The sequence below is a fragment of the Rhincodon typus genome, chromosome 17 (assembly GCF_021869965.1).
Source record: "Rhincodon typus isolate 14 chromosome 17, sRhiTyp1.1, whole genome shotgun sequence".
Taxonomy (NCBI): Eukaryota; Metazoa; Chordata; class Chondrichthyes; order Orectolobiformes; family Rhincodontidae; genus Rhincodon; species Rhincodon typus.
In genome coordinates this window covers 41925949-41948816 of record NC_063348.1, presented here as the reverse complement: position 1 = coordinate 41948816, position 22868 = coordinate 41925949, and the positions used below count along the sequence as shown (strand labels likewise).

Sequence of the window (22868 nt, the reverse complement as noted above, 5' to 3'; positions counted from 1 at the left end):
ACCCCATGATTTGCCAGGAAGGGTTTCTCATATTGTTTGAAATGAAATCACCAGGGTGACAGAAATACTTGCAAGTTGATCACTGAATGCCTTCTGAACACAGACCAAATCCACATGCCACTAGCTCAAATCCAAATTTGAAAATAAATTATATTCAAAAACAGATAAATCACACACCTTACATCACAAATGGTGAAAATGTCAATGTTAATTTTCAAGTATGTTAACCTGGTACAGTGTAGGACATTGGTCCCTAACATAACTACTGATAGTGCAACTTCACACATCTGGAGATGGCAACTGGCTGTTGTTTCTATGGAGAGTCCGAACTGCTGAGGGGCAAGGCACATCATCAGTGCTTGGTGTCTCAGTGAATGGCTGAACAACACTAGAAAAAGTCTCAAGACTAACGCACTCAGACAGCATCTTCCAAATCCATTTCCATCTGGAAGGACAAGGGCAGCAGATACATGAGAACACCACCATTTGCAAGTTCCCCTCCAAGCCACTCACCATCCTGACTTGGAAATATTTTGCTAATCCTTCACTGTCACTGGGTAAAGATCCTGGAATTCTCTATGCACTGGCATTGGGGGTCAACCCACAGCAGATAGACTACAGCAGGTCAAGAAGGCAGCTCACCACCACCCTCTCAGTTGGAACTAGAGAAGGGTACTAAATGCTAGCCTGCCAGCGATGTCCACGACCCACAAAAAAAACTTGAGAGAAATGGCCCATAATGTATTAAAGTACGTAAAAATAGATATTGAGGTAATGTGGCACACTGGGTAGTGTGATCAAAAGCCCCACAGTGGAGTTCGACCCCAGGGTTCAATGACCAAGAAAGGTGCAGTCAAAACAGTTGGGTATCAACCCGCAGAAGTCCTTCCAACACAATGCCCAATGGAAGACAGTAAAATCAAGAGTGTTTCATAGTCAGCAAAATGTAAACAAAGTTGGAGACTCTACTATCACCATCCATAACTCCAGACAACATGGAGGCAAAAGTGCATGATGCGACAGCAGCTCTGGCTCTGAATGATCTTTAACAATTATCACCAAAATGAACTGTCAGCCAAAGTTTCTGAAAGATTTAAAAATAGCTTGTCCTGTCATTTTCTCAAATTAAATTAAAACCATCTGTATTCATCTAACAACGAGAACAAGCTCTCATAATTACATGGTATGTGACAATGCCAATTCAGTCACAGAGTCATACAGATGTACAGCATGGAAACAGATCATTTGGTTCACTCGTCCATGCCGACCAGATATTCTAGATAAATCTAGCCCATACGCCAGCATTTGGCCCATTTCCCTCTCAACCCTTCCTATTCGTATACCTACCCGGACACCTTTTAAATTGTATCAGCCTCCACCACTTCCTCTGGCAGCTCATTCCATTACACGCACTACCCTCCGCATGATAAAGTTGGCCCTTAGGTCCCTTTTAAATCTTTCCCCTCTTACCTTAAACCTATGCTCTCTAGTTTTGGACTCCCCCACCTCAGGGAAAAGACCTTGTCCATTTACCCTATCCATGCCCCTCATGATTTTATAAACCTCTAAGGTCACCCATCACCTTTGACACTCTAGGGAAAATAGCCACAGTCTATTCAGCCTCTCCCTATAGATCAAACCCTCTAATTCTGGCAACATCCTTGTAAATCTTTTCTGAACCCTCTCAAGTTTCACAACATCATCTTTTCTATAGAAGGGAAACCAGAACTGCACACAGCATTCCAAAAGTGACTGAACCAATGTCCTGTATGGCCACAGCATGACCTCCCAACTCCTATACTCAATGCACTGACCAATAAAGGCAAGCATACCAAATGCCTTCTTCACTATCCTATCTACCTCTGGCTCCACTTTCAAGGAACAACGAACCTGCACTCCAAAGTCTCTTTGTTCAGCAACACTCCTCAGGACCTTACCATTAACTGTATATGTCTTGCCCTGATTTGTCTTTCCAAGATGCAAGACCTCCCATTTACCTATATTAAACTCCATCTGCCACTCTTGGGCCCACTGGCCTGTCTGATCAAGGTTCCCATGTACTGAGGTAACCTTCTTCGCTGTCCACTACACCTCCAATATTGGTGTCATCTGCAAACTTACTAATCATATGTCCTACGATTACATTCCAATCATTTATATAAATGACGGAAAGCAGCAGACCCAGCACTGATCCTTTCGCATGCCACTGGTCACAGGTCTCCAGTCGGAAAAGCAACCCTCCACCAACACCCTCTGTCTTCTACCTTCAAGCCAGTTCTGTTTCCAAATGGCTAGTTCTCCCTGTATTCCATGTGATCTAACCTTGCTAACTAGTCTACCATGACAAACCTTGTCAAACACCTTACTGAAGTCCATATAGACCACGTCCACCATTCTGCCCTCATCAATCCTCATCAGTCAAACATATACATTGTATTTTGGGCAAATTTGGGTGAATTTAAATCACAATTCTTTGACAACCTCAACTGTAAACAAACAAAGTCCGTTATGGAATATTAGGAACATGGAATCCTGGCAGTGCGATAAAGGCAAATCGGCCCATCGAGTCTGTGCCAATCCTCCAAACAGCAGCAACCTATCCCCATAACCCTGCATTTACCATAGCTAACCCAAATAGCCTGCACAACCCTGGACAGTATGGGGCAATTTAACACAGCCAATCCACTTAGTCTGCACATCTTTGGACCAGAGTAAATCACAGCACCCAGAGGAAACCCAGACAGACATGGGAAGAACATGCAAACTCCACACAGACAGTCACTCAAAGCTAGAATCGAATCGGCGTCCCTGGCGCCAAGGGACAACAGTGCTAATCACTGTGCGGCCCCTTGAGGTAGGCTATTCAGCCTCGGGTCTGGAATCAGGTCACAGCTGATCATCATTGATGCCATATTCCCACACTATACCCATACCTCTTAATATCAGTAGTGATAAGAAAGATATCAGTCTCTGCCTTGAATTTACTTAGTGACAGATCTTCCATCGCCCTCTTTGGTTTTTATCAGGGAGAAAGCAGGAAAAAGGCATGGAGAAACAAATCAGCCATAATTGAATGCTGGAGCCGAATCGATAGGCTGAATAACCTAATTCTGCTCCTGTCATGTGGTCTTAAGGATTCTGAAAATTCACCGCTCTCTGGGTGAAGACATTCATCCTCATCCCAGGCCTAAAAAGGTTTGCCTTTTATTCTGAAACTGTCACCTCTGGTTTAGACCTCACAGCTAGGGAAACATCCTTTCTGCATCTACTCATATCACTGTAAATTTCAATGAGATCATCCTGTATTTGTCTGAACACCAAAGAATACAGGTCCAGTTTCTTGAATCTCTCCTCACAGAAAGGTACTACTATCCCAGGCAGGAGTCTGGTTAACTTTCGCTGCACTCTCTCTATGGCAAGTATATCCTTCCTTAGGCAAGGGGTCCAGACCTGCAATTGTCTCACCAGTGCTATATACTATTGAAACATTACTTCTTCATTCCTGTATGCAAATTCTCATGATTAAAGGCAACATACTGTTTGCCTTCCAAACTGTCTGCTGCAATTGTATGCTAGCCTTCAGTGACTTATGAACAAGGGTTAAAATAGGCTGCTCCCTGGTTGGTTCCTCAACCAATTGCTCCAGAAAATGATCTAACACATTCCAGGTTTCTTCCTTCACAGCACTGGTGCTCATAGATTTACCCAGCACATATGTAGCCTGAAGTTACGTGCACATCTAATTTCCTGATTTGTATGGTGCCCTACATTTTCAGTACAATTTGGTGGTCTATAAATTATTCCTACCAATGATTCCTGCCATTTGCTGTTTCTTGGCTCCATCCAAACAGATTCTGCATCCTTTCCTTCCAATTGGAGATGTTCTCTCAATACTATACTGACCCCATCCCTTATGATCAGTACTAACCCACTTCTTTATGCCTACCCATGTTAAATGTCAAATGTACTTTAATATTCAGTTCCCAATCATGGTCACTCCTGCAGCCACATCTTCATAAAAGGCATTTCAATTGCACCCTTTTACTAGCACCATCAAATCATCTATCTAATTGCAAATGTTGTATATGTTCAAGCAGAATGCTTTCAATTCTGTCTTCTTAACATTATTCTGTCACTTGACCCCTATTTATTTTAGGTTTTGCTTTTTCTGCTTTCCACCTTCATTTACAACTTTTCTACCTCGTCTCAAAACCAGATTTGATTTTACCCTATTTGAATTCCCGGTTAAAATTCCCTTCCCTTAACAAGCTAGTTTAATGAGAAAGCACAGAAGAAATGGAGTGTCAGACAATGATAGAAAGTGAGATTCTTCCAATCCTTTTGTCACGGTGATTTCATGCAAGCAAGACTAAACCTGCTGATCTTAACAGAACTTCATGGAGCATCCTTTACTGTGAATCAGCAAAATGAAATGGTTCATTACAGTCAGAATTATTAACAAAAAAGTTTGATCTTCAAGAAATTATTCCTTGGACACAAGAATGGAAGTAAGCCATTTAGTTCCTTGACCTTGCTCTCCCATTCAATGAGATCATGCCTGATCGGTGATCTAACTTTGACTTGTAGACTTTACAATTGTTTAAATACAGTGGGGTTAAAAACTCAATAGTACATAAAGTTCTAGATGTCTTAGTATATGAGTTAGTTGGCTGGTACAGCAAGTGATCAGGACACAAATGGAATGTTCTGGTTTATTGCAAGGATAATGTAAAATTAAAGTAGGAAAGCTTTATTGTAGCTGCACAAAATATTGTTGAGACCATATCTGGAATAATGTGTACAGTTTTGGACTTATTTGAAAAATGTGTAGTTACTTTAGAAACAGTTCAGAGAAGGTTCAGTGGACTCACTCATGGGATGAATGGTTATCTTACGAACAAAGGTTGAACAGTTTAAGCCTTACAAGAATGGCAGGCAATGTTACTGAAACATATAAGATTTGAGGAGACTGGATAGATGAATTCCAGAAAAAAATTCCCTATGTGGAGGGCTAAATCTAGGAACAGAGTTTAAGAATAAGAGATCTTCCTTTTAAAGACAGAAACAAGGACAACATTTTTTTTTATCTCAAAGGGTCTTTTGAGTGTGGAGCTGCCTTCCCAGAAGGCAGTTTTTAAGGTAGGCGGAGTCTTTACATTTATCCAGTACAGGAGCAGGGATGTTGTTGTTGCAGTTATACAGGGCCTTGGTGAGGTCACACCTAGGATATAGTTTTGATCTCCTTTTCTGAGGAAGGATGCTCTTGCTCTCAAGGGAGTGCAGCGAAGGTTTACCAGGCCGATTCCAGGGACGGTGGGGACTGACGTTCAAGAAGAGATTGACCAGGTTAGGATTGTTTTCGCTGGAGTTCAGACGACTGACGGGGATCTCATAGAGACATATAAAATTCTAACAGGACTAGACAGGCCAGATGCCGGAAGGATGTTCCCATTGGTAGCTATGTCCAGAACCAGGGGTCACAGTATGAGGATTCGGGGTAGACCAGTTAGAATGGAGACGAGGAGACATTTCTTCACCCAAAGAGTGGTGAGCCTGTGGAATTCATTACCACAGGAAATAGCTGATGCCAAAACACTGAATGTATTCAAGAGGCAGCTAGATATAGCACTGGAGGCGAATGGGATCAAATGTTATGGGGAGAAAGCAGGATTAGGCTACGGAATTGGACGATCAGCCATGATCAAGAAGAATGGCGGAGCAGGCTCAAAAGGACCGAATGGCCTCCTCCTACTCCTATGTTTCTACCAGAGTCTGAGTTAGAGGGATTTTTGATAAGGATTGAAAGGCTAGGACTGCAGACTGGAAAGTGAAGCTGAGCCCACAACCAGATTGGCTAAGGCTTTTTTGAATGATGGAACAGGCTCAAAGTGCCAAATGGTCTACTCCTTCTTCTACTTCCCAATGCTCCTACTTCCACTGATGAACAAAAATGTCCACTAACTCATTTTTCAAATTAATAACTGATCGAGCATCACTACGACTGGCATATAGAGTTTGCCTAATTTCATTCTTAGCCCTAGCTTTTAATCTGCACACTAGTTCAAGGCTCTCAAACCAGAAGAAACAGATTATCTATCTGGTCCTATTAATATCCCAAATACCTTGATCAAATCATTCAAAATGATCTGAATTCCAAGGACTATAACCCTAGTTTGCTTTATCTCTCATCATTTAACTCTTGGAGTCCAATATCATTTTGGCAAATGTACTCCCTCCACGGCCTCTTCCTAACCCCAAGTCTTCTCCATAAGATTTGGTGCTCAGAACTCATTAGTCCACGTGTGATCTAACCATTTGTTTGTAAAGTTACATTGTAATAATGTTTACTTTCATGGATCAAAGAAAACATAAATTATACTCACTTTCTCATCATGTAGAGATCCCCACTTGTATTGAATGGTGGTCTTTGTACAATTACAGTTCCAGGGTAAGAGTTAGGTTTCATATCTGAATGACTAAGTAATTGCATTCCAAAAGGGCCTTGATTCATCACTTGATGGGGTATGACATGGTTGGATGTTGAAGTTATTACTGAACGTACACGCAGTAGTTGTGGATTATATGTCTGACCATAAGGCAGTCTCTGTACATTATGGGATGGTGCATTAGCATAAAGTGCAGGGTGTGGAATTTGATGTGAATAAATTCCACTGGTTATTTGACTAGTATTATAAGTTGCAGAAACTGAATGAATAACCTTTTGCCTTTTAGTTGCAGTTTGGCCTTCAAAATCTAAATAGTCTTGTGATCTACCATGTGTACTAGCTTCCCCATTGTTTTCAATCTTGGAAGCCACAACAACTCTCTCTAATGCCTCACTTTTCTGCTTTTGTATTGAAGCTTCATGCACAGGTTTGCATTCATTTCTTTCCGATATTTGGTGCTCAGAATACATGTCAGTTCTTTCCCTTAGAATCGCCTGTGACTGCCCACTGCCCTCTCTTAAGAATAAAAGTGGTGACTGGTTGTACAAACCAGGTTGCCCTGCAAGGTAACTCCTATCAGGCATTACAGCAGACTGAATCGATTGCTGCGGGTGATAGCCAATATTGTTCATATGAGAGGACAGTTGCTGCTCCATCGGATGCTGGTACAAATGAGAACCCTGGCCTTGTATTGGATGAACCACCATAAGATGAGGAGCATGCTGGACAAAGGAATGAGCTGATGCCAGGTTCTCAGGATTGCAACCCACATAGTGCAAGTAAGCTGGCACTGATCCAAATTGATGCCTTGTGTCAGGGCGAGCAACAAGCATTGCAGGGTTTCGATGCTGAACACTACCAATAGTTCCTCCACTACAATTAGGAAGATTTGAATGTGTTCCTGCATTGTTTGCTAATTTTAGTCTCAGATTTTCTGTTGATTTAGGATTTCTCATGCTTTGCTTTCCACTAGTGGTTAAACTATTTGACAGTAACAAATTCTGCTCCTCCCTTAATTTGCATCCTTCAGAGTCTTTTTCTCCAACTTCATTGCTTTGAAATAATTTCTGTTTCTTAAGTGCTAAAATTCCACCAAGTCTCTCTGATTCTGTGCTTTTTCTTGTAGTGTCTTGCTGAAGTAGATTAGCTGCTGAGGTATTTAGAGAGGTTACTTTATTAGAAGTAGGCTCTTTGTTCACCAGATAATGCTGATCTGTAGAAAACAAATTGTTGTAGGTTGTTTGATCTAGATGTACACCTGTAGAGTTTTAAAATGCAAAAAAAAATTAGAAACAACAAGGTTAATTTTGCTTAATCCAGGATGTCAAGTTTACTCCACCCAATAAACAATTAAACAGATGATTGCAGCAAAGGAAGAAAAAGATGTTGCTGTGAATACAAAATCTAAATCTTTCAACTAACTGAACTAAAGCAAAAGCAGTGCTGTATAATTCACAACATTTGTATGCACCTGTAATTTGCCCTACATCTAATACAAGTAGACTCTTTCCTCTGTAATTTTAAACCTTTTAAGATGCGCAGTAAAATGGATGAAGGGTTTGCAAAAAAAAAGTTGAAATTTACTATATGTCCTAGATAAAGTTTTCTCATCCTGAAAATCATACCCTTTGAACAATGCTCATGATTTATGGGAGAATTAATTGCTGAAGAAAGTTCAGAACCTCTAAATCAGACTTTTTAAATAATGAGGATGAATGTTTCAGAACATCGTGGCAGCTGCCCCCCCACAGCCCACTAACAGGAATGGCTGTGCCACTGTCACAGGCTGGAGGTCATATTTTCACCTCTCATGGACATGATGGCGTACAACAGAGCTGCCAGCTCATCAGATGGCCAGCTGCTATATAGTCAAGGCAGAAGTGGCAACTACTGGGACTACAAATGGACTCCAAATGGAGTTAATTACTGGAGCTGAACATCAAGGTAAGCTGCGTGGAGGTTGTGGGTGGGGGGATGTAAAGGGAGAAAATATTACCTTAGGATAGGGGATGTGTAGCCAATGAATACAGAGGACCCACAAAAGAACATCTTCCCACCAGCTCTAGCAAGTATTGTTATTGGGCTTCCTGCAGAACACAGGCCTCTTGTTGTTTTCAGTAAAATAGGGATGGGATGAGGCCAAGAGCAGGGTGGCATGGGCTGGGCTATGCAGTACCATCATCTCCCCTCCCACAAAATTTCATAAAAGTCAGGAATAGGTGGGCAACATGTTGGCCACATGATAGACTTTGTGACACCCCCTCACCATTAAATCCACCAACAGGGGTGCGTAAGGAATTTGTGACAATATCTATTTTTCTTTTCTAAAACAGACACATTAATTTTGCATTACTCACAGATGTGAGAACTTGAGGGGTAACTTTTTCATGCTGCAGGAGGCTGGTACAATTATAACATTTAAACAGCATCCGGATGGGTATATGAATAGGAAGGGTTTACAGGGATATGGGCCAAATGTTGGCAAATGGGATTAGGTCAGTTTGGGGTGTCTGGTCAGCGTGGACAGGTTGGACCAAAAGGTCTGTTTCCATGCTGTTAGACTCTATGACTCAATGTCATTGATAAGGTTCAAAAACATATCCAATGCTTGAAATACCACCTGGTGTACCTACTTACATAGAACCTCATAGAGGAAGCTCATCATGTCACTGCTAGCACTTTGAAAGAGCTGCTCTAAGTTCCACTCCCCTGCTCTTTCCTACAACCCTGTAAATTTTCTCCCCTTTAAGCATTTATCCAATGCCAAGTTATTACTGAATCTGCTTCCAGCACCCTATCTGTATTTCAGATTTCTAACCTTAACATAATTGTTCATGCCCTTGCCATTTACTAATGGCCTCTCTATAATAATTTCTTCTGTCTCTGCCTGAGTGAACAATGCTTACTTTAGCTACTCTCCTTTTTACATGCAGTAAAAGTTTTGTTTATTATATCCTTGATTAGTTTACTGTCATGCTCTATATTTTCCCTTGTCAACTTTTTGGTAGCCTTTTGCTTATTTCTGAAATGCCTCCAATCCTTAGACTTATGACTATTCTTTGCAACACTATACACCTAATTTGTGATAATCTAACACTATCTTCAAACCAATAGTAAACAATGAAAGAACCTTTCTGATGAATTTTCACAATTGGTGTATTTAAGAGTGACTAGAACCATTTTTGGATGCTACAGCTGACAATCTTTTTAATTCCAAAGTTCTATTTTTAAGGAAAGTGTGCAGGCTTCAAAAAAAAAAAGGAAATATCCATTAGGTACTGCAACTGTCAAACATATAGTTAGCGCTAAAGTAACGCTAAATTTACAATGCCTGCTAGATTGAACTCTTCTGTCTCTGAAGTCTGAACAAGAAAATTAGAAGCCCTTTCTACTCTGTGTTCTTCCATTAAAAAAAACTATGATAAATCATGCAGCTGATTTTAGCCATGAGCGGTGGCAAAAAGGCATAAGAATCTCGCAATTTATTCCTTCTCCGGAATTGCTGCATCCTTGTATCTTTCCGATTTAACAAAGTTCAGACCGGGAAATTAAGCAGAATGTGACCAAAGCCAGTCTTCCTTGTCTCTGACTTCAACATTTTAACATTTCACTGTATGATTTTGTAGTTTGAGATGCAGCACACATCTAAAAATATCAACTGGTCAAAACAACTGTACATTTTCACGAAGAATTAAAAACTAAAAAATCAGAAAGTGTTTAGTTATAAAATTCAATTAATGTAACAGTTTATGGCATTCAAATCAGTTACCTTTAACAGGTGCTCTTTGAGGGGTTTGATCGAGTGGACTGCTTGGAGATTTATCCAGATTAAAATCTGAAGTTTGCACATTAGGCTGACTTAGATGCAGTTCATTGTCTTGCACAGAAATTCCACATGCGTTGGGTAAAGTTTCATTTTTAACAGGACTTCTAGCTTTACTTATTGAATTACTTGTTGCTGTCAGATGAGTCTGCACAACAGGACTTGCATTCTCCATTGACACTGCCCGATGTGTCATGGGATTAGGCTGCCCTTCTGGAAGTCTGTCTTGAGGATGGTGACTGGAATGGTTCAAGTATCCAGGCGATTCTGCTGCTTTAGTCTGATTTATATCTGCCACATGACAATCACCACTTGACACATGTGGCTGTACAGTTGCTTCTCTGTTTCCATGCGTCATTGGGACAGCAGTGGCTGCGTGGGAACTGAGTGTTTCTGTCCGAGTCTGTTGAAGGCCCAGATTTGCAGATCTATTTGGTTTACACACAGGGGAATGTTTTGGTGCTTGGACACCAACAGGGTCAGCAGGCATACCAGTGTGAAGTGGTGCATCCCCATGACCATCAGATGAAAGGCCAACTGTTTGTAATTTTGTAGAACTAGGTCCAACTGAAGCAGGTGTTATTGGCCCATTCATCAACATTTGTTGCTAAGGAAAGAAAGAATAAACACTAGTTCAAAGGCTGTTTCGTGGATTTATTTGCATTGTCAGGATAGGCTGACTGCATGATCAATAAAACATACAATATCCTAGGCTTTAAAAAAAGTGGAATAAAGTACTAAAGCAAGGAGGTTGCATTAAACTTATGCAGAATACCTGTTTGGCCTCAGAGTATTTGTCCAGTACTGGGCACCACGCATTAGATATGAAAACATGAGACAGAATGCATGAAAATTCATCCAAATACTTCCAGAGATGAGGAACTTCAATTACAAAGCTATAATGGGAGAGGCTGCAACTGATTTACTTCCAGAAGAGGTGTACACATGAAGGGTCTGGAAAGAGTAGATTGGGAAAAACTGCACCCATTGCAGGAATAATCAAGAACAAAAGACACAAATTTAGTGTAACTGGCAAAAGAAACAGTCACAAGGAAGACATTTTTTCATATATCAAGTGGTTGGGATTTGGAATATACAGTCACAGAGTGTGGTTCAATCAGATATTTGAGGAGGAACTGGATTATTATCTGAAAGAGTAACTGGGAAAAAACTGGGGATGATACTCAAATCGGAGAAATGGCACGTGATGAGTCAATTGCCACCTCCTATGCAGTAAACATTCTGCAGTAAACAAGAACAGATAGGGGTAGGCACCCTCTCAAGGATCTTTACTCAGAAGATGATAGATGGAGCTCACTTTGAAACAGAAGTTCAGTGAGACACAGCAACAGACCTAACCCTCACTTATATCAAGACCCAATATTAAATCAATCTTTACTTAATTTTCATCTTCCTGAATCTTCACAACTAAAGTAAATAGAGCTCGCTTGCTGGCAAATTCAAATTCTTATCATGAAAGTAAGCTCTATCAGCTGCCAGGAATTAAACATTCTACATCTCCTAGGTCAGTTATAGCAGAAACAGATGATTCAAAAAGATGTCTTAATATCAACTCCCCTATGATGGTACAAATCTTTTTATTTATCATAGCAGCTTGCAACACAACCTTCCAAGTAAGATCGTCAAATAGTGATGAATTTTAGCACAGGGAAAGCTGGTTGAAATTTTCCAAATTCCAAGAACTAAACAGAAAGAAGAGGCTTCATCTAAATCAGACAGGAATAAATTAAAAACAAATCCCCAAGGTTAAACACTGGAAAACACATGGTTACCCAATCAAATATTCATGTACTCTACAGCAGTATACTACTTGCCAGCTATTTTATTTTAATACATTTTAGTGGTAAATGTAAAAAATACATTATAATATTGCCATTTAGTTACAACAATATAAGCAGGATAGCAACAGTATGCAAAAAAAATAGCAACAAAAGCAGCTTGGTGGCACACTGAGTTTTTACTGGACTTAAAACATATAAAGTATTTCAAACAAAAATATGTTACTTCTCAAAACTAAATACATTATAAAAAAAAACTGTGGATAAGAAGTTATGTTGGTGATATTGATACGGCTCAAAATACCTGCATCCGATATTGCTGCTGAAACCGTTTCCGTATTGGCTCCATAACAATCCGTTCTGGTACCCTAGGAATCGGAGACTGATGAATGACTTCAGAACATGGGTGTGGGCTGCTGGCTGAATTTTTCTACATGTTGAAAAGAAGTGAGATTTAGTAGTTAAAGGTAGAATGAAATCAGCACAAGTGATCAAAAGCTAAAGCACACAAAAACCTGCATCCCTTAGCAAGGCTTTATTCAGTCATTTGGCAATGTTCTGAAGTGTGCCTCTACGTTATACTTGGAGATGTCAGCACAATTTAACTCACAAGCTTAACCTTTGTACCAAAAAGGCAGTTTCTTTATATTGCGTTGGACCTGAGGGAGTTAATTGTCATATTTAATGCTAATCTGATCAATGGCATCACCCACTTCCCATTTCAAACTATCCTAACTTTTTTTAATATTAAAATTATCATTCCCAGTAAATGGAAAGATTTTCTACATAAATCTTGGTTGACACAATCATTTGTTTGCTCTAGCTTATGGCAGTTCACAACGTCTTCTGCAGCAATTGAAATTTTTGTTTTGATACTGCAGTCTGGAATACATGAAACAAAAAACAAACGGAGTATTGTGAGCCAATAGCAACATCTATGCTATGATCAGCTGATGCTTTGTTCATTTTCTGAAGAATTTCTGAAGGGTCCAGGCCCGAAACGTCAGCCTTCCTACTCCTCTGATGCTGCTACGCCTGCTGTGTTCATCCAGCTCTACACCTTGTTATCTCGCTTTGTTCATTTCGTTTGAAAGACCAAGTTTAACCTGAAACTAGGCACTGGGTCCGTGATGGTGGATGGGGTGTGGGGTGTATACGTGTGGGTGGGGAGGCGCAGTCAGGAAGGATAATCATTAAGCAGTGCAAGAATCTATGCACTCAGTAACTGAATATAAACCAATTACATAAAAGTGCAAAATGTTTAATTCAGGGTTTCTCATCGATTGCAGTATGGAGATCTATAAAAGCACATACTCTGACGGAGAATTACTCTCAACAACTTCTCTCTGTTCTCATAAGAAGTCCCAAAGTTGTCAGTTTCAACAAAGAAAATTACAGAAAATGCAGACAATACTATTGTCATTATTATAGTAAATTTGTGATCTGGACGTCAAAAATCATTAGGATTTGCTTGGTGTCAGGAAGGGGTACAAACCAAATTGTGTACTAGTGTTCAGTTCAATCAAACCACAGGTGCTCAGATATGAAAAGCAATGCCTGAAAGAGTTGTGGAATTAGACACTTTCAAAGGACAACTAGATATATACTAAAAGAGAACTCAGCATGAGGTATGGGGAAAACTACTAAGGAGTGGGACTAAATTAATAGTACTTTCAAAAGGTAGGCACAAGCACGACAGAACAAATGGTTTCCTTCTGTGCTGCAGGATTCTAAGATTTTATGAAATCCTACAACTTCTAATTTAATTTCCATAGTGTTGGGCCTGATCAGTTTCTAGCAGGAAAGCTAAAATTACCGCCTCTTAAATTAGCACTTGAGCTGGATGGAAGAAACGGCAAAATAAAGGAGGGGAAAACAAGAATCCTTTACTGTAAGTATTTTGTTACTGGGATGTAGGAAAAGCTGACAAGGCCACAATATCATCTTAGCTGCCTTAGGTGGGATTGATCAGGCTTTTTCTTCATTTGTACCCATGCTCCACCCTCCCTCCCTTCAAAGCAAGCTTCAGAAAGTATCTAGAGTCAACAACAGATTGTGTCATTGGTTAACATATGAACTGGTGTCTAACCTCACTGAATGAGACAGCTCAGGGACAAACATAGGTGGGATGAAGGAAGTAAAATTCAACAGTATTGAAAACTAGAAAATTTTCTTGCCTTTTCTTCCATAATTTGCATTTGACTTGGCAAAGGTAGCTTGTTGCAAAGCTGCTGGTCAGCACCTTCCTTCTTGCTGGAATCAGCAATGATGTGTGGAACATTGGTGGTTGGACGACTGTTTACAAAACCATTGACTTTGTGTGTTCCACAGACATGATCAGTTGTTTCAGTGAGTATCTCAGTTTCATCATTAGCCAAGTGATTAAGCTTGCTTTTGTGCTTGTCTTTCTTCTCCCACATCATTTTAGCTTGGAAATCATCATCACTATCCACTTCATCCTTCGGAAAGTACTTGGCCATTGCTTTGTTGAAGCACCTTTCTACAGCTCGCGCCATTTGGGTATACTCTAAATATGTCAGTTTGGTAGGAAAGATTAAATTAAATTAAAAATTGTAAATGAGTTATCTAAAATCAAGATCTTGAAAATAAAACTAAAATAGTAAAATTTCTCTAACAGATCTTACGGATCTACTCCAAAACCTTAAATTTCTCTAACAGAACCCAATGTCTTATATCAAATAAAAACTTAAAAGGGTGTAGAATGAACTAATATGCTTAAGCCTGAAGTAGAAATCTGTTTATACATAATAACCTGGAACAGTTTGTTCAATATACCATGTCAAAAATTAATCTTAATATACTTAGAGTCTTTTAATGTTTGCAATATATTGTGCCTCAGGCAAATTCAAAACCAATACATTCTCATGTCCCATTCTGTTTAACATATTTTAAAGTTCATAACTGTAACAATTATAGTATGTCTGTCTTAGAGTGAAATGAAGATGTTATCACAACTTGATCCAGAGGAAAAGTGAGTCCAGAGGATGTTCACAAGAATGATCCCAGGAACGAAAGGCTTAACACATGAGGAATGTTTGAGGACTCTGGGTTTATACTCATCCTTCGGAGTTTAGAAGGATGAGGGGGTATTTAATTGAAACTTACAGAATACTGAAAAGCCTGGATACAGTGGGCATTAAGAAGATGTTTCCATTAGCAGGAGAGACTAGGACCCAAGGGCACAGCCTTACAGTAAAGGGAAGATCCTTTAAAACGGAGCAAGGAGAAACTTCTTCAGCCAGACTGAATCTATGGATTCATTGCCACAGAAGGCTGTGGAAGCCAGGTCATTGAGTATATTTAAGACAGAGATAGACAGGTTCTTGACTTTTAAGGGGATCAAAGGTTATGGGGAGAAGGTGGGAGAATGGGGTTGAGAAACTTAATCAGTCACGATTGAACGATGGGCCGAATAACCTAATTTCTGCTTCTAAGTCTTATGGTCTAAGCCATGTCTATTCAGGGGCTCAAGGAAGTATGTCACTGACCTTTTCCTTCACATGTGGCTAAATCAGACTGAGCATCAAGATTAAACATGCACTGTTGCAAAGCATTACACCACCAACCACTTGGTATAAAGGAAATCAAAGTAGGAAGAGGTACTGTCTCAGGTTAGTTAGGAATTTAAAGCAATCATTTTATATGATCAGGTATCAAACTAACCATTTCCTTTCCCATTGTACTGTTCACAGTTGTCAAACATAAGCCTAAAATCTGATTCAAATGCCCATTTACTGCTGTACTTCTTTTTGCTTAGCTTATTTTCAATAGTTGAGAGATCCATTGGTTCCTATAAATAGGAGAATGAATAAATAGAAATAAGCATTACCGCTGCAATGACAATGAGAATCATGGCACTAGAGATCTGTCAGAGATAAGAAAAATATTATACTTCTAACAGGCAAAATTTAGTCAACTATTACTTGTCACCATATTTCCATTAAACAGAGTGATATGTTCATTAACTTGCATTGGTTAAGCAATGACTATCAATTAAAATTAATCAGCATATCTTTAGGCATTGGTTGTTGAAGGGAGACAGGAGATATCGCTGCTTTTTCATGAAAAATCGTTCAAGTCAGGGGAACAGGGGAATCATACCATATTCTAGCTGAATATATACTTCAGTTTTTGAAACAAATTATTAACCTACTAATGCTGTATCGTTAACTATTCAAACAGATTTAAGAGCATTTATTATTGCCTAGAAATATAATGTAGGCCCAATACTTGAAGTAAAGCATATTTAAGTATGGATAAGGGGCAACCAGTCTCTATAACATTACCATGATTTTGCTGTACACATTGACAACACCTTATTTAGATAGTTTTCAGCAGCTTATGATTTTATCTCTACAAACACTCCCAAATTGACACCAAGAAAAAGCTCTCATTTAATTAGTCTTTTCTAAGTTATCCAATCATTCCAATCTAAGTTCTGTCACTTTTTAAACAAACATACACTGTATTGAATGTCACCTCCCTGGTGTAATAAATTTTGTGAATCTAGCAGAACACTACATTCTATTCTTTTACATTTTGTAACCAAGGAAGATTTATATTAAAAAAAAAATTATTTGAAACTGGACCTCAAAATAAATTCACAGCAGATTTTAGTTGCTAAAATTGACAGAATCAAAATAATTTCAAAGATTAATAACCTCTAGCATCCAATTAAATCATTCACACTTTTTAACGTTCCTTTTATCCCAAATGCTACCAAACATATTTGAGGCAATCAGAATCACTTTAAATAACATCAGTTTTAAACTTTAAATTTCTCTTTAAGTCATAATCTTCAGTAAAATTCACATGGCTGCCCTGATGCAGGAAAACAGGAAACAATTAAGATAACAATTAATAATTAAAAAAAAATCTTTTACTCTGACATACCTCAATGATTTTGTGGTAACCAGGTGCATAGGATTCATCCACTGGTTCATTAAAGGGCCATGAATCCTTGTGACCTTTTACAGTATCTAACACTGTCAAAAACAACAAAAATGTCCACTGATTAAAGCTTATACATGAAAGTACAACTAACAGCACTGTACCAAGACCACAGAAAGTAGCTGCATATCCATTAAAAAGTACACAAGCATGAACATTGTATAGAATGTACATCACAAAAACAGGTCAGTCATTCAACTGATCCATGTTTATGCCCATGCTCCATGCCAGTCTCCTCCCATCCATGTTTATCTAACCCCATCGGCATATCCTCTCACTGAGGTTGGTTAGCTCAGTTGGCTGGATGACTACTTTTCAATGTAGAGTGGTGCCAAGTGTACGGGTTCAATTCCTGCTTTGGTTGAAGCCACCATCAAGGCCCTGCCTTCTCAACCTTATTCGTTGCCTGAAGTTTGGTAAAGCTCAGGTTAAACTCACCACTAGATGTCTGTCTCCAATACAGCTTGCACTCCTTTGGGATTATAGTGACTTCCATGTATATCCACCTCCCATTCCTATCCCTCTAATGAGCTTGTCTGGTTTCCCCTTAAATGTATCTATTGCTTCTGAAGAAAGTCTTAACACAGTTAGGATTCAAACAAGGTCTTACTTAAAATGGAAGCCTCTGCAATTATTAGTACATCTTTTTCACAACATAGAGATACGAGTTGTTTAAGTACATAGAGTAAAATCCGGTCACAGTAGAAACTTGGACAAACGTTACGATGCCCACAGATACCATAGAAATATCAGTGTCGAAAAACATACTAAATAAAAACCAAAAGAACTGCCGATGCTGTAAATCAGGAACAAAAACAGAAGTTTCTGGAACAGCTCAGCAGGTCTGGCAGCATCTGTGAAGAAAAAATCAGAGTTAACACGTTTCGGGTCTGGTGACCCTTCCTCAGAACTGATGGTAGCTGAAAAAATATAGTTTGTATGCAGAAAATAGGGAGGGGTTGGGGTAGGGGGTAAACGATAGGATAGAGCCTAAAGAGAGAGAAGAACAGTTGGGCAAATGTTATGATTTGACAAATGTCATAAAAACATACTGTTGAAAAATATACAAACCTTTGTACATTGAAACATACTCTTCATCGTCTGTATAATGCCTGAAATTAAACAAAATTATATTAATGTAAACAAAGAGAAAAGTTCTGGTATTATGAAAATTCCCACATTTACCAAAAGGACAAATTTACAGATTTCTCCTCCCCTTTGCTAAACTTTCCAAGCGAAGGTAGGTGATTGTACGATAGATAATTGCTTTGCAACTAGGAGTCTATGGGAGTTTTCCCTCTTTGTCAGGGAACATCTCATACAGACTTAGTTCAGGGGCTCACCATGTGAGAGAATCATGAGGATTTGTTTATATCCTACTCATTTTCATGTTTCTTTCAATTTATTTCACTACTTTCTTGAACATGGCAACTGCAATTAGGGTATCTACCTGCAGTTATTACCAGCTTGCCATGATGTTCCAACAAGGTGGCTATTTCCATATTGCAGTCGGTAAATTTATGCTGGTAATCTACTCAAACCAAGCATAACAAAATGAAATCCTCTCCTTGACCACTGGTGGGAGAACAAGCGAGAGCAGGATCCCCAGCTAATTTTTCCTTCCCGTTACTGATGGGTGCTGGCTGAGATCAGGTAATTCGGCACAGTGCAGGGACAGAACCAAGTCTCTTCATGGTCAAAATCTGCCAGTATCACAAAAACATTGAATCCATCCAACAACTCACCATGGAGTTTTTGGAGAAAACAAAAAACTCAAAGGAAAGCAGGTAATTGGAATGATACTAAATTAAAGTCTAAATAATTACAGTGAGACTAAATTAAAAGATCAACAGTTAGAATGTAACTAAATTAAAATGCAAACACATCAGATATACAATTGTCAGCTACACAACACAACACAACACAACACAACTGAAAACTTCTTACACTTCAGGTCTTTTCTTAATAGGTTCCTCATGTTTAGCTGGAGAAGGTGCTTTAGGATTACACTTTCTCTTCAGGGTACTTTTTACATAGGACATTTGTCTCTCTTCTCGTAATTGACGACGTCTTGCCCGTTCTGTTTTCAGGGAAGGACAGAAACAAAGTAAACCTACTAATGAAAACTTCTATTTCAATGCTTTGCAACAACTTTTTTGAACAAGTTTTCAAGAGGTATTGCAAGTGAGGCATTTGTTGCTCGCCTCTCATTGTTCTTGAGCTGACTGGCTTGCCTGCTGTTTCAGATTGCAGTGAAGATTCAACTACATTGCTGTAGGTCTGGAGTCACATATAGGCCAGACCAGTTTTTTTCTCCAAAAGACATTAGTGAACCAGACAGGCTCTTACAATAAATTGATAGTTTTCATGATCACAGTCACTAGTTTTATATTCCAGATTTTGAATATTTTCTAATCAACCTGCTCAGGGATGTTATTACATACCTCTGGAGAAGGTGGGACTTGAACCGTGGCTTCTTGGCTCAGGAAGTAGGAAAACTACCATTGCACTTTTGCCATAACATTGCAAGTTGGAAACAGACAATTAAATGGAATGACAGTGTCATCAAAAGGTGCAAATCAAGTTTCAACGGCAAGAAACTGAGCATCTGATGTTCTCCATCCGAGGGGACAGGAACTGGCACTGTGCAGCACTTTCACTAATGAAAGCAAGCGAAAAAGAGGTAACTACAGTATTATTTATATGGCTAAATGCTTCCACATGCCTAATTTGCCCCTACTACAACTCAAGTGAAGGTTGTATAAGGTTCACTATCATTCGGCATTCCTCAGATTCTAAAGCAGCTCACAACCACATAATATGCAGCAAAACCTGGGCAATGTGCATGCCAGAGCTGACAAGTGGAACCTAACATTCACTCTACATAATGCCAGGCAACAAACATCTCCAACTAACCATCTCTGATTTCAACATTCAATGGCATGGCAATTACTGAATCCTTCATTATCAACACTCTGGGGGCTTACCATTAACCAGACTGTAAATTGGACCTGCCAAATGAGTATTGTGTCAACAACAGCAGGTCAGAGACTGGAAATTCTGCAGTTAGTATCTCACTTCTGCCTCTCCAGCATCAACAAGGCACACATTAGAAATGAAATACAGTAGGGTGGTACTTTTATTCACGCATCTAGATGGGTGCAGTGTTAACAACTCAGGAAGCTTGGCATAATCCACTTAATTGGCATCCATCTTTAACACCCACTCCTTCCACTGACAAGTAGTTGCAGTAGTGTAAAGTACTTTAGCAGTACTTAAAAAATCTACATCTTCCACTGGCTAGAAGAACAACGGCAGCACATGCATGGGAACACCATCACCTGGGAGATTCCACCCATGTTGCACACCATCCTGAATTATAGTTCAACCACTTCTTCACTGTCTATGGGTCATAATCCCGTAACACCCTTTCCAAGAGCACCACGGTGCAAATACAACCCCACCCAAGGATTGCAATCGACATCTCCTCTAAGTACACAGCTGCTTCAAGGTTCTGTGCATGGCGATTGATGCCAGCACACCAAGTGCAGCCATGACTTCTTGTTCCAGCAGTTGCCGCCGTATACAGACCTCAGAGGGCTGGTCAACCAGGAAGAAAGTTAGAGGGTACACTGACCGTTACAGCTCAAGGCAGCAATTCACTACTATCTTGTCATTGGCAATTGATGCTGGTTTGGCCAGCAGTGTCCACATCACATGAACAAATAAAGAAAAAGTTTGAGGGAATTTATCTGAGAGAGAAACATGAAGCTTCCCAATAGAAATACAAATAAAGGTCTAAATTAACTACCTTGCACATAATACCATTCGCATACTTGCAAACAAATCAGTATGCTTAGTTCAATCTTCAACAACCTGCATTTATAAAGCACCTTTAACATAGATATCGCAAGTTTTTTTATCTTCACCAGAGTTGTTGATCAAGAGGTTAAAATATCACACACTTTACAAACACTGAGAGGGCTTTACATCTTAAATATGTTACAGTATTCATCTAATATTTTACAAAATGTTGTTCTTTCTTCCCAGAAGATATTTCTTAGATGGTTTATTTTGCTTTACCTTTCAGGTAAAAATACCTTGAGGGAGCCAACATGGCGTATGAGGAGGAGATTAGTGAATATTTTGAAACTGAATATCTTTGAGATAACTTTGTTACATTGGTGACTCAGTCATGTCAATTATTTAGAATACAACAATTTAACATTAACTGTGCAAGTTGCTGTACTGCATTCCTCATTTGACAGACTTATTTCATTCAAATGTTGCTGACAAAATAATTGCAAAGTGTGTTATAATGTCATTGCCATGGTTTTCACTGGTCTGTACCTTTTGTTGTCTCGTAGGCAATGTGCTGCCAGCAGACACCACTACAAGTAACCACTCTCTGCCAGTCATTACTAGAAAAACCTCCCAGTGACCTGGCACAAGCAGAGCAAAACAACAGTTGTTTCATTGCACACCCCCCCTTCATCCCCATCCCAAACTTTTGTTGTACAAAAGAGACCCTTAAGGGATCAGGTACATAATTCTTTGAAGTTTGCCTCATATACAGATAGGGTGATTAAGAAGGCATTTAGAACGCTTGCCTTCACTGCTCACACCTTTGAATATAGAGTTGGGACATCATATTGAGGTCGTACAGGACATTGGTGAGACCTCTTCTGGTGTACTGTGTGTAGTTCTGGTCACCCTGCTATAGGAAGGATATTATTAAGCTGGAGAAGGTTCAGAAGAAATTTACGAGGATGTTACCAGGAATGCAAGGCTTGAGTTATAAGGACAGACTGGATAGGCTGGGAATTTTTCACTGGAGCTTAGGAGATTGAAGAAAATGTCAGAAGAATCGTCTGAACATGGTGTAAACTGGCTGAATGTCTTTTTAGGAATGTGTTTATTAGTGTGAATTTACTCATTTGTCTTCTATTAAATTGAAAAAGGTGGCTTGAAAATAATGCTAAGAGTACATTTTTCAAGTGTGTCAATAAGTTGCACATTGGAGCATAGTGCACATAGTTACCTTTCAAATAAAAGGTCTTAAATTCTGGATGGAGGAAATATACCCACTTTGACCTATAAAAGGAGCATTCTAAATGATTTACCTATCATACTTAATCAAAACAAAATTACCACATAGAAATTATTTAGGTCTTAACGCTTACCTTGTCGGGCAAGAATTTTTCCTTCTTCCTCAATACGCTTAATTTCTTGTGGTGTATACAGCCTCTGTGCTGCAAGGTAAAATCCATCTTTCACACCCTTTTCACCCAGTTGACCGAATAGGGTTTGCCTCTGCTTCAAAACAGAAGACGTCTAGTAGTTCAAAGTGACTTTGGTCAAAAATCATACAATATCAGACTTAGTTAGAAAACCCTCTATTAAATTACACCATTACGTTATAAACAATACAACTAACTTGCAGCTCTCACAATTTTAATTCGCTGTTTGATTTTCTGAGGTGAGAGTGTACTTTATGTGTTGTCTCTCCTGCTTATGGTTCCAATGCACAACATTCAGAATATTTTGATACTGCTAACATGACACTTGCACCAGCACAAGCCTGACAGCCCTATCCGTAACGTATCTTTCAGGGAGGTACATGTCACAAAACTCTGAACGGTTAAGAAGAGAGCAGAAAGAGTGCTGAATGAAAGCTCCTGAATTCAATCAAGCTCTTTGGGAAAGGATACAAGCACAAACTCTGGTGGTGGCTGAGTCAACAGAATCCCTCACACCCCCGCCCCGCAATAACAACCAAAACAGAATCCCCCTCGTCCTCACGTACCACCCCACCAACCTCCGGATCCA

The 22868-nt window shown here is 39.4% G+C and overlaps 1 protein-coding gene across 4 annotated transcripts in view; it reads right to left on the bottom strand.

Annotated features, from left to right (window-relative positions):
* The window catches only part of LOC109922116 (cat eye syndrome critical region protein 2-like), a 69071-nt gene that overhangs the window by 5571 nt on the left and 40632 nt on the right, over positions 1-22868 (bottom strand). For 2 of the 4 annotated variants that reach the window (XM_048607139.1, XM_048607142.1), the window contains 9 exons: positions 22223-22373; positions 18987-19119; positions 18111-18151; positions 16983-17074; positions 15753-15879; positions 14246-14595; positions 12373-12498; positions 10216-10876; positions 6384-7704 (listed from right to left, as the gene is read on the bottom strand). In XM_048607139.1, coding sequence (XP_048463096.1) covers positions 6384-7704; positions 10216-10876; positions 12373-12498; positions 14246-14595; positions 15753-15879; positions 16983-17074; positions 18111-18151; positions 18987-19119; positions 22223-22373 — 3002 coding nt within the window. The remainder of the gene's footprint in view (positions 1-6383; positions 7705-10215; positions 10877-12372; positions 12499-14245; positions 14596-15752; positions 15880-16982; positions 17075-18110; positions 18152-18986; positions 19120-22222; positions 22374-22868) is intronic. The other 2 variants (XM_048607140.1, XM_048607141.1) reach the window with 2 other exon arrangements.